Here is a 12,341-nt window from a genome sequence, read left to right on the forward strand (position 1 = left end):
GTGGTTAATTTTCTTAAGAAAATGGTAAATGATATCATTGTAAATTTTTATTTTATGTTCTTTATATATTTACTTACAAAAAGTTTAATATTTAAATTTTAAATAAATTTTCCTGCAAAATTATTTAGCGTTTTAAAAAAACAAAAATGCATTTTTTGATATATATTCAAAGAGAAGGGAAAGAGAAGTTCGATATATATCATAATTTAAAATTTTGAAATGCCCAATAAAAACATCTTTTTCAGGTTATATGTAATCTACCATTAATGTTTTAACCGTTTTTTTGGAGTATTTAATTTAGAAATTTCTTTAAATATTCAAGTTAAGAAATCTATGCGAGGATTACAAACATATTTTCCATACTTTTTATACGGGCAAGTGAAAAATATATTTCATATTCATGCATATATCAAAAAAAAATACACTTGTAAAATTAAATTATAATTTTATAACTTATTTCTGAAATTTTATTTGTGCGTATAAAAATTCAAACAACAAATTTTATTTCAAAAAATGATCAAAAAATATTTTAATAAAATTATATTTTCCTAAGAGCACTGGAATGTTTGCCGCACTTTCCATGATAAATCAGAGGGATCATGTGGTTTTTGATTTGTAATTTAAAGGACCGGATATTGAGGTGAGGGATATTACCGTCAACAAAAATGTTGTACATTGGGATACTAAACATTAGTCGAATGATAGCGAGATAACGCACGATGTTGTTATTACAAGATGTACTAGTCATCCATAGTCAAATATTTAACGCTACAGCCAAATCATGAGATACATACATACTTTACGTTTCTCTCTCTAAAACCATCTTTCTCCTACTTCTCCGCTCACCAATAAATTTAATTTATTAGCCGGAGACTTTAGGTGCTATGTCGGACGCTCTAATCAACGGTCTCGCCGGAGCTGGTGGTGGAATCATCGCTCAGCTCCTCACCTATCCTCTCCAGACTGTATTCAGCTCAACTTGTTATGGATCACACTGTAATTTTGTTTATATCTATGTGTATCTTACCTTATATTTCTCGTACTTTTAAATAGGTGAATACTCGTCAACAAACGGACAGAGATCAAAAGAGAAAGGATCAACACTCTAGTACTCTTGACCAAATGTATCAGGTCTCTTTTTTTCTCTTTCTCAGTTGCATCTTGTTTATATTTATTTTAATTATTTAAGCTTTCACAAAATATAAATAAATTATTATTTTATGTGTAGACTTGTTAATTCTGAAGTGGGTTTATTGATTGAGTGAGTGTGAGATCATAAAGGAATGGTTCTCAGAGTTACTTTCTGATCAAGAAGATTTTAATTCTTTTAAATTTGATCTGTATATGTTTGTATTATGACAATCTTGTAGAAAATGCCTATCTATGGTGTTGAGATCGGTCACATTGCTTTTTTAGCTCTTTATTGAAAAATTGTGTTTACATATAAGTTTATACAGTATATAGGCTGTTTACTTTGGAGTTGTATATGTAGGTTGTGAAACAAGAGGGATGGACTCGTCTATATGGCGGCTTAACACCATCACTTGTTGGAACAGCTGCCTCTCAGGTGATCCCACCTGTCACTTTCCTGTTACGTTTTTTTCCTTTAAGTGCTCCAATTCTTCCTTTCCCCCCTATGTCACTTAAGAGCGCGTGGAAGGGTATTTCAACTTAAAATTCTGATGTATGGACTATGGAGTATGTGTTTGTGAGTGCTTCTTTAGCCTATATACCGCATAAAATTAGCCCAACTTCCAAAATTAATTTTTTGTAATAAACTTATAAATTAAATTCTAACTTATAAGTTAAATTATGAGAAATTGAAAATTCTCGCGTCTTTGTTGACTTATTTTAAATTTTGAAATTCGACTTTAAAAAATATATAATCACTCTAGAATTTAATTTGTGACTTTTTATTTTATATTACAAGTTCTATTTAATAAGTTGTAAATACTAATAAATTTATTCAAATAAATTGAAAGTTAATTTTTGCTAATATAAGTAACTTGTTACTCCCTCCTTCCTCTTTTACATGTCCATTTTAACTTTTGACCAGTCAATTTGATTATACTTTGATTGAATTTTTCATGTACCGTATAATTGGAAAAATAATAAAAAAGTGTATCATTAGAAAGTATATTTAGTCTACTTTAATATGCAGTTTTCAGATTTTAATATATTGAATAGATAATTTGTAATGTTTATTGAAAAATTGGTCAATTTGACTCCTAAAAAATCAAAATGAATATGTAAAAGTTGACGGAGGGGGTATTTATAAGCAATAATTAACGTCTTTTTTGCTAGCCAAACAGCCCCTATATTTGAAAGGCTTGTGTAATTTAGTGAAATTAATATATGTGTGTTGCACAAAAAAAGCTACAAGATTTTAACTGAAAAATATGAATTCTCTTTAATGATGCATTGTGCTTCCCCTCTTCATTATTGAGACACACGGAAGTTAATTCTTGAGGCTAGTTCCAGACATGGTTCAGTGTTACATGTAGTAAATTAATCTTACTATTACTGTCACTTTGTTATTATTAAGTGGTCACACAAGTTTGTATCTGTACTCAGGAAAACTACAAACTGATACATTCGTAACAGTAAGATAAACGTACACCTTTAAAATATGAGGTCATGAACAATACACACCTTAAACGTACTTTGGTTGGACTAGCTGCAGTGCTGGGCCTGGCTATGCTCAGCCCTTTTAGTCTCTTAACATCTATTGCATGATATTGTCTCATTTACTCCCTTTGGTATAAATGTGGAGTCTAGATGGATATTGCTTAAGATCCTGGATGGCTTTCTCGACAAGAATTGTTGTTTTTGGCACTTTTGCATCAGGATTAGTTCTTATGATTAATCTCTTATTTTCGTCTTGTTAAGCAAAATCAATTTTTATCTCAAAGTAGTCTTTTACCTAGATCTATAGATATGCTGGTTAGGATCAAGTCCAATGGTTGTGCTAAAATAGATGGAGCTATTGCTATATTTTAGCACTAAAAGTAGTTTTTGGTGCTAAAACAACATCATGTCTCCAAAGGATTGTTATAAACCTTGTGTCGAGTTTTACCAACTTCTAAATACTCCACACTTCTGTTTTGAATACAAATTTAACCAACTTCCAAGTACTTTATCTATTTTAGCACAATGTTTAGCATACCATTGAATGATGAATTTTATTTTTGGTGCTGTAATATAGATATAGCACCAAGTATAGCACACCATTGGACTTGCCCTAAGGCAGGTATTGTGATTGCCATACATACTTTGACCCAAATTTTGTTTGTTGAAGTGATTTTATGATTTTTTAATTTTATACACGAGATAAGAAATTACAGTACTACCTGATTTTCTTGTGAAATCACTTTGTCAGAATGAAATCTGCAGTTATTGTTTGTTTCTGTTTTTGCAACACCTAGCCAAAAAGCAAAATTAAAATAATTGTGTATTACATTATAAAGTTGCAGAAAGAAAGAAGGGAGGTTTTTATCATACACACCAGTATTCTATGTAGCATACTAAGTTCTATTCACATTTACTTGTGTCACAGGGTGTATACTATTATTTCTATCAAATATTTAGGAGCAAGGCTGAAATTACTGCACTTGAACGTCGAAAAAGAGGGCTTGGGGATGGTACAGTTGGGATGTTTTCATCTCTTATGGTGGCTGCTTTGTCTGGGTAACTTATCTATTCATAATTCAATTCTGTTAGTATATCTTATCTATTCTAGATGCAGGGTTGTAGCCATTTGTAGACGTGTTTTCAGATTCCAAATTAGTTGGTTACTTGTTACCATGACCATATCTGATATATATATATATATATTTATATATATATATATATATATATATATATATTTATCAATACATGTAAATGAATTTTAAATTTACCTTCATTACCTTACTTAAGAAGAATTAAGACACATGCTTATTTGCTCTTGTCCATTTTAGATTATATATTAGTTTTTTACTACTGACTGATGCTTAAGGTTGTATCTGCTGCTAAATTTTTATTCTGAAATCAGTTAAATTATGATAAGATTATAATGATCTGTACCTTTCTCCACCATTGCCTCTCTTTTCTACAACTGAACAAAATTGACTGTAATAAGACTGCATAATTGTTCTGCTATGTCTTAGTGAGTTGTTACCATCGTCATTCTATAGTCACACATTCACACTCACACATTAACTTTTCACTTCTTAATAAGCATGCATTTGTACATTTCTTCGGCAACAGGACACAAAACTTAACTGAGCTCCTGTTTCAGAGAGTTCATGTCTGACTTTTATTCTTTTCACAGGTGTGTGAATGTGCTGCTGACTAATCCTATTTGGGTTGTTGTTACACGCATGCAGGTATAGAATTTAGTCCTCTTGGTCTTTGTAGAGTTAGCCTTTTTCAGCTATATAATTGGGGTGATCTTAGCTTTAGACAAAATATTTTTGCATTAGTAATATGGTCAAGTTTTGTATTTCAGGTCAATCATTACTGGTATTCTATAATATGTTTCCCCTCTTTCTAATCTAGCTGCTACATTGTGTGTGTGTGTGTGTGTGTGTGTGTGTGTGTGTGTTTGTGTGTGTTTGAATCATAAGAATTACAGAATCAAGTAGGCATAACCCAAATCCTCTTTTATGAATATTTGGTGACATTTATTGAAATTTTAAGTTCTGCACATCTAATTCTGGTTAGTATTTCTCATCTTTTCTTTTCATATCCATCTGCTAGTTTTGTGAAGGCAAAAACGAACATGAATCTTTTTGACATTTTTTTGTGTTTACTTCTGTTCTAGGAAGCGACTCCTTCGACATTCGTTCTTTCTACTGCATAATTCTTTCTTTATTCTATATTGCATTATGTTGTAGAGTTACTCGAACAAGACTTGTCTAAACTATTCCACTGTTAATGAGCATATGCATGACACATATTTATCTTTTCCCTAAACAATATATATACAATTAAGAACAAAAGAATAGACATATAAAGGGACTTCTGTAAGTTTAATATTTGTTCTTAGGGATAATAGTAATTATCATCATGGTTTTGGGGATCTAACATAATTGCACATTCAATTGTGTGTGACCTTTCATAATTATAACTGCAGACTCACAGAAAGAAATCCCAACAAACTCATTCCATATCTTCAGATGATCAAGTTATTGTTGAGGTAGAAGCACCTCCATTTGGAACCAACCTTGCGGTATGTGCTTTTATGCTTTGAATTGATACTTGTGCTTGCATTTAATCTTTAGTACGTAGACTAACGAATCATTCAATTCATGACATATGGATTCTTTTAGAATCGATTTCAAACCATCTGCTATCATAACCTGCAGTCTCCAGAAGAATTTCTAGCAACATTTCTCTATACACAATTAATCCATTGCTACCTTATGTGCCACTTATCTAACCTAGATTCTGTTGCAAAGAAGGTAATACTTGTTAGACCATTGTTAAGGCCTTGATTGCATCTAGCCTATATTACTGTAGTGTCACTAATAATCATCCAATAATTATTTTCATATACTTTTGTATCAAACACGACCACTCTACAGTTGCCCAAATTTAATTGAAGGCATAATAGCTGCAATGTCAAGATATAGAGGGATGAGTACTGGGGTGAAGGTTTATGCTTCATTACTTATACCACATATCTGTACTCTCATTTTCGGAAGTGTCATTTCAGGAGAAGAGAAGCAGAATTGCCAGAATAGTTTGCTTAATCTCGTCTGATGCTTTCTACTACTTTTGTATGACATTAGTAGTACTCATTCACATTGGAAACCAAGTGTGGGCCCTATATAATTATCCCTGGGTGTGGTTGTTTTGTGGTGCAGAGGTTTTACATACCGGATAACTTATAGAGATATATAGGAGATTCCTAGGTTGAGAAAAAGTGTTCAGACAGAGCAGTAGCACTTTAGCAGTCATGTATTGAGTATTGACAAGAAAGAAACTTAAGGAGAGTCTTTAGGCACCCAAGTAAGGCTTAGAGTTAGAACAAGACAACTGCTGGGGTGTACAACATGACATGTATACTGGGGATATATGGTTTTAGAGATTATCACAGAAAAGACAAGGGCTCACTTTTTTAGGTGCCTAAAATCATTGAATATTTTAGTTTCGGTTTGGAGAAGTGCAAATGTAAGATATAGAGATCTGATATAGATTGTACAATATGCCTCAGTAGTGAGTACCTATGCATGATTTCTTTTTAGAGATATATTTCCATGTGCTGAAAGCACAAAAGAAAAGCCCATGTCATGTCCTAGTGATGTTTATGTCCAAGTGGAGTCTGACTGGATTGAGTGGTATCACTAAGACATAAAAGTTCATATCTTTAGGGCAACTTATGAGTGGTATCACTTAGGCAAGGCATATTGATTTATGCTTTAGGTTTTAAACTCATAGCACAGTGATCCTGATTCCCAATGTACTCAGCGTACTAAACAAAGTTTAAGCTCAGAAGTAGCTACTGGGGCCTGGGGAGTTTTGCATGTATCATTTGCATTGTAACGTTGTTAAGTCTTCATGCCTTGTACGTCCATCAAGGTTCGAATAGTATGTAAAAGCATCAGTCATTACTGCTTAAATCGAGTATGTCGATATGTTATATAAAGTCGAGCCATTAACTTAGGTCAGTGTTCAATACTATACAGTTTCATGCACATCTATAGGACTAAATAAAAGATGAAAAAATCACTTAGGCAAGGCATATTGATTTATGCTTTGGGTTTTAAACTCATAGCACAGTGATCCTGATTCCCAATGTACTCAGCGTACTAAACAAAGTTTAAGCTCAGAAGTAGCTACTGGGGCCTGGGGAGTTTTGCATGTATCATTTGCATTGTAACGTTGTTAAGTCTTCATGCCTTGTACGTCCATCAAGGTTAGAATAGTATGTAAAAGCATCAGTCATTACTGCTTAAATCGAGTATGTCGATATGTTATATAAAGTCGAGCCATTAACTTAGGTCAGTGTTCAATACTATACAGTTTCATGCACATCTATAGGACTAAATAAAAGATGAAAAAATGATGTGGCCGCTGATTTAGCTCCTCATTTATTTTGGTAAGTATGTCATCAGTAATAATAGTAGCCAGGGTTCTAAAGTGACAACCCCCCCCCCCCCCCCCCCCCCTACCAGAACAATTCGAATAGTAGTTACTGTGTTATACACAGATTGTCCTCTGGTAATCTGACTTATCTAGACGTTTTGTGATCTGTAGACCATAATTTTAACTAATTTTTTTTTATTTTCTACAGATTCAGGAACTTTATGAGGAATCTGGACTATGGGGATTCTGGAAAGGTGTTTTACCGACATTGATCATGGTAGGTAAAAAGTATAACTAATACATGATGCAGGGTGGTTGCTGATTGCTCTCACTGTTAATGCAGGTGAGCAATCCTTCCTTGCAGTTTATGCTTTACGAAACATTATTGAAGAAGCTAAAGCAAAAGCGTGCTTTGAGCAAAAATGCTAATAAAGGAGTAACTGCTTTGGAGGCAAGTATTGTCTCTGGTTGTTGAAGTTTTAGTACTAGCTTCTAGCTGATGAAATTCTTTGGGGACAATTTTATTATGTATTATGACCGTTTTATCATTCAAATGTACCCTAGTTAAACCAGTTTGTCCACTACATTGATTGACTGCAACTATAAACATACTACTTGCTATTGTGCTAGATTTTTTTGCTTGGAGCTCTGGCTAAACTTGGAGCTACAGTTGTCACATATCCTCTTCTGGTTGTGAAGGTTAGTGACACTAAGTTATTAGTATGGATGGTTATAATCTCCATAAAGCGAAAGCTGGCCAATTTGTTTTTTTCCCTTCTACATATAATAGGATTTACTTCCCTTTGAAATTGATCCAAGTTCTAAAAGATAATTACTGATATTGGCAGTATTTGTCAAAACTTATAATGGAAAATTATAGGTCATTTCTATGTACAAGTACTATTGCTGATAGTATATAAAAGTGACACACTTTTTGTAGAAAACATCTTTGTTGCCAATTCAAGTCAAATTCACATGGCAGAGCAAAGTTAATATTTTGTGTCCGTCAATTTTCTGCAAGTTTGATGCAAATTATGCACATATTTACTGTCCACACGACAGTCCTGTCATATTCAACATGTTTCAAATGTTTATGTACCATGTATTGGTGCGCATTGTCCTACATAGTGATTATTATTGCTAAATATCGTTTTAGTACATGCATCATGCATGTTCTACTGTATTTTTATTTAGTTTTATTGATTTGACCTACTTTAGGTGATTATATGTTAATTTTTCTTAAAACCAATAGTGATCATCACTTTTAGGGTCCCCCATTTATTGTTTCTTCCCTAGGCCTTCAAAGATCAGGACCAGCCCAAAATGAGCTCCTGAATGTTTGCTGGTTTCCTTCTATTTCTGTTGTTTGCCCAAGTTCCTCATTATTTGTTTCTTTGCAGGCAAGGCTACAAGCAAAGCAGGTTATCGACGGAGACAAGAAACGTCAGTATAAAGGTTTGTGAATTTGTTATACTAGCTTATAACCCGTGCAATGCACGGGCGGTTAATATATTTGTTATTTTATCGTATATATTATAAATTTAATTAATTTTATAATATGTTTTAGTTAAAAAATTAAATACTATATTACTCGATGTTATTGAGAATATTGAGTTTTTTTAGTTAGAAAATATAAAAAGATAATATTTTAGTTAAAAGGAACAATTGGTTATATAAATAGACCCGTATCTCGGCCCACATATCGACCGACTGACCAAACTTTTAATGTTTCGGTATTATTGTGAGGTCAATAGAGTATTTAAAAATATTTTAATTTTAGTTGAAAAATATTATCCATAATTTATTTATAATTATATATAATAATGTTATCTTTTTATATTATGTTGCCCGTATTATTTTAGAAGATTAGCGTTTTAGTTTGAAAACCTAAAAAGATGATGTGTTTTAGTTAAAAAATGTAATTGATATGTTGCTCGGTGTTAATTTAGAAGATTGAGTTGTTTTGGTTAGAACATATTGAAAAGATAATATGTTTCAGTTAAAAAGGATAATTGATTGTATAGATAATAAATACCAAATACCGACCCATCCTACTAACCTAAATTTAATGTTTCGGTTTAATAGATAATAAAAATATACTATAACATGTTATAAATTCAAGAGCTCCGTGAGTCGAATACCAACCGATTCACCAAACTCAACTAACTGACCTACCAAGTGAACTTTTTATTCTTGACTTTAATAGTGTAATAATATATAGTATATGATAGATTTGTAATATTTCTTTTAATGTAAGATCATTAGAGTATTTAAAAATAATCTTATTAATGTAGTTCGGTTGAATAATATCACATGTTATTTATTAATAATTATATTTAATGATATTATATTTTTATATATATGGCGCCCATGTTAATTGTAAAAACTCGGTTTTTTTAGTTAGAAAATCTAAAAAAAATAATGCGTTTTGGTTAAAAAGGCAATTACTATGTTGCCCGATATTATTTTAGAAGATCGAGTTTTTTTAGCTAAAAAATATATAAAAGATAATTTATTTTAGTTAAAAAGAATAATTGGTTATATATATAGAATTATAGATAGACCCGTAATTCGGCCCAAGTACCAACCGCCCGACCAATATAATAATACTCCTTCTATTTTTTATTATTTGACGTTTAGACTTTTGGCACACATCTTTACGTATAAATATGTCGCCCATGTACGTATTAATTGTAAAAGATTAATTTTTTAGTTGGAAAATTTATAAAAAGATAATATATTTTAGTTAAAAAAAGTAATTACCATGTTTCTCGTGTTATTTTAGAAGATTGAGTTTTTTAGTCAGAAATATAAAAAAAGTAATATATTTCAATTAAAAGGATTAATTGGTTATATAGATAGGTCCGTACTTTGGCCCAAATTAAAAAAAATAATTGGCTATATAGATAGGCTCAGAATAATTGGTTATATAGATAGGCTCGTATATTGGCCCAAGTACTGACCTACCAAACTTTTATAATATGTTATGAATTATAGAGGTTCGGGGGTCGAATACCAACCGGCTCGTCAAATTCGACCGACCGACCAACTGAACTTTTCCTATTTCGACTTTAGTGATATAATAATATAAGTATAGTATAGATTTATAATATTACTTTTAGAGTGAGTATTGTTAATGTATTTTAATTGAAAAATATCACCGGTTATTTATTAATAATCATATATAATAATATTATAATTTTATGTATGTGTCGCCCTTGTTAATTGTAGAAGATCTGTCTTTTTAAGTTAAAAAATCTAAAAAAGATAATGTGTTTTAGTTAGAAAGGTAATTACTATGTTTCTCTATGTTATTTTAGAAGATTAAGTTATTTTATCTAGAAAATATAAAAAAGATAATTTATATTAGTTAAAAAGAATAATTTGTTATATATTATAATCATAATTATTTAAAAACAAAAAAATAAACAGAAAAAGGTTGCCTCAATCCGAAAGAAACCGGAGGAAGTAGTTGCGCAGTAAAAACCAAACACAGCCTAAAAAGTGTAATTTACAGAGAGCAAAAGCGAAGCTATTTGCAAGGTCATGTATTTGTTTTATGTTTGGACTTCTTTGTATATTTGGACTTGTCTATATTTTAAAGCCCACTAATTATAAAAATTCGTGTAAAAGCCCGCGTACCGACCGACCAAACTTTTAATGTTTCGGCTTTAATAGTATAGTATAGATGCCATGAACCGAGTAAAACAGGAAAGTATACTCAAATCTGACATTAAGAAATAAAAAGCTTTATGCCACTATGTTGAAAATGGTACCGGTCTGCAACTCTGTAACTTTCTCCCACACCCTGTATGCAAGTAAAGTTGTGTGTCATATATGATATTATGCTACAACCATCACAGAGATCGATATGAAAAAGTAGCATAAATACTGGGGTTAGGTCTTAAAAGTGGTGTATCAGCTTAAAAGAAGTCTTGGCTGAGCATTGGTAGGTATTTTCAGAAAATTTACCCAATGAACAAAATTAATGTGAAAAGATAGCTGGGGAGGTTTTCAGATGTTATAGCACTCCAAGTGCTCATCTTGTATGAGACCTACGACTGGGGACGAGCGCAATGGCGTTTTGTGCAGTGCTAGCCTGCTAGGCTTTGACTTCATTACTTTAAATTTTTTTCCTTATGTTGTGATTAAAGTTTCCAGTTCCTGCTCTTGATGTACAGACTAATAAGTTATAAGTTCTTTTTCCCAATATAGGTACTGCAGATGCAATAATGAAGATGATTAGGTATGAAGGGATTACTGGTTGTTATAGAGGGATGAGCACAAAAATAGTACAAAGTGTTCTTGCCGCTGCAGTTTTATTCATGATCAAGGAAGAACTTGTTAATGGAGCTAGGTGGTTGCTAACAAAAGATGCTATGAATAGGGCGAGATCCAAGGCTTCATGATATTTCCTTTCATCGTGATAAAGTTCTAGTAGGGTGTTAGTTAACAGTTTGTAGTTCTCCACTTCTACCGGATTTAAAAATTATTTAAAGATTAAAATTGAGTCAAGGGTTGCAGTAGCTTGCCGAAGATGGTCCATGGACCCTGCTGGATCCCTTGTATCGTGCCTGTGGCTGTGCCAGAGATGGCAGCGGAGAAACTCAGAATATACAATATACGTTGCAGGAAGAAATGATAGGACTCTACAACTGTAAGTTGTAAGATTATGTTCTATTGGGAATGATTCTGTGTAAACCAGATGTCATGAACCCCATTGAAGTTCCTCTATTTTATTTTCTGTCTCATAGAAAGCTGGTGTGTGTTATGTATTAATAATAACTATTTCAAATAGTTTATGGAACAAAAAATAGAGCTTATTTATCATTTTATTAGCTTCTTGTATTTGCTTCTTACGGCTGGTGCTAATCGCCGAACAGTAGAAATGATAAGTATGGACCTGTATGACTGATTGCCTCGAAAGATGGGCCAATTTCTTCGTGACCGATTTATTAAATATTGCTAGAAACTCAAGTCCGAAAAATTTGAATCTAGTTATGCCAAACATTTTGGACTTGCATTTCCGGTGGATATTTAATAAATATACCATTATATATTAGTTAATTTGTTATATTAAAATTTATAATCATATAAATTTAGAAATTAAAACATTTTACACCCAAAATAGATATTCATGATTACATTGCAAATTAATGTTTCAATAAAAGAATTAGTCTCAAAATCATTGTTTCAATAAAAAAATTAGTCTCAAAATAGATATTATATCTTAGGAATATAATTAATACTCCATCCGTCTTAAAATACAT

General features: G+C 31.9%; 1 protein-coding gene across 1 annotated transcript; it reads left to right on the top strand.

Annotated features, from left to right (window-relative positions):
* The first annotated feature begins 716 nt into the window (after positions 1 to 716).
* LOC108192330 (peroxisomal nicotinamide adenine dinucleotide carrier) lies at positions 717 to 11,906 on the top strand. The gene is made up of 11 exons (XM_017373205.2): positions 717 to 965; positions 1,054 to 1,131; positions 1,493 to 1,567; positions 3,557 to 3,687; positions 4,313 to 4,367; positions 5,117 to 5,212; positions 7,280 to 7,348; positions 7,415 to 7,522; positions 7,702 to 7,770; positions 8,472 to 8,526; positions 11,287 to 11,906. Exons 1-11 carry the CDS (start codon positions 885 to 887, stop codon positions 11,478 to 11,480), a joined length of 1,011 nt encoding a protein of 336 aa, XP_017228694.1. The 5' UTR covers positions 717 to 884; the 3' UTR covers positions 11,481 to 11,906.
* Positions 11,907 to 12,341: the final 435 nt, after the last annotated feature.

Source organism: Daucus carota, chromosome 7 (assembly GCF_001625215.2).
Source record: "Daucus carota subsp. sativus chromosome 7, DH1 v3.0, whole genome shotgun sequence".
Taxonomy (NCBI): Eukaryota; Viridiplantae; Streptophyta; class Magnoliopsida; order Apiales; family Apiaceae; genus Daucus; species Daucus carota.

Excerpts from the sequence above, each read along its gene's own strand:
- LOC108192330 (XM_017373205.2), top strand. The coding sequence starts at position 885 with ATGTCGGACGCTCTAATCAACGGTCTCGCCGGAGCTGGTGGTGGAATC. Across the intron at positions 4,368-5,116 it reads TTGTTGTTACACGCATGCAG|ACTCACAGAAAGAAATCCCA; the intron begins GTATAGAATTTA and ends TTATAACTGCAG. Across the intron at positions 8,527-11,286 it reads CAAGAAACGTCAGTATAAAG|GTACTGCAGATGCAATAATG; the intron begins GTTTGTGAATTT and ends TTCCCAATATAG.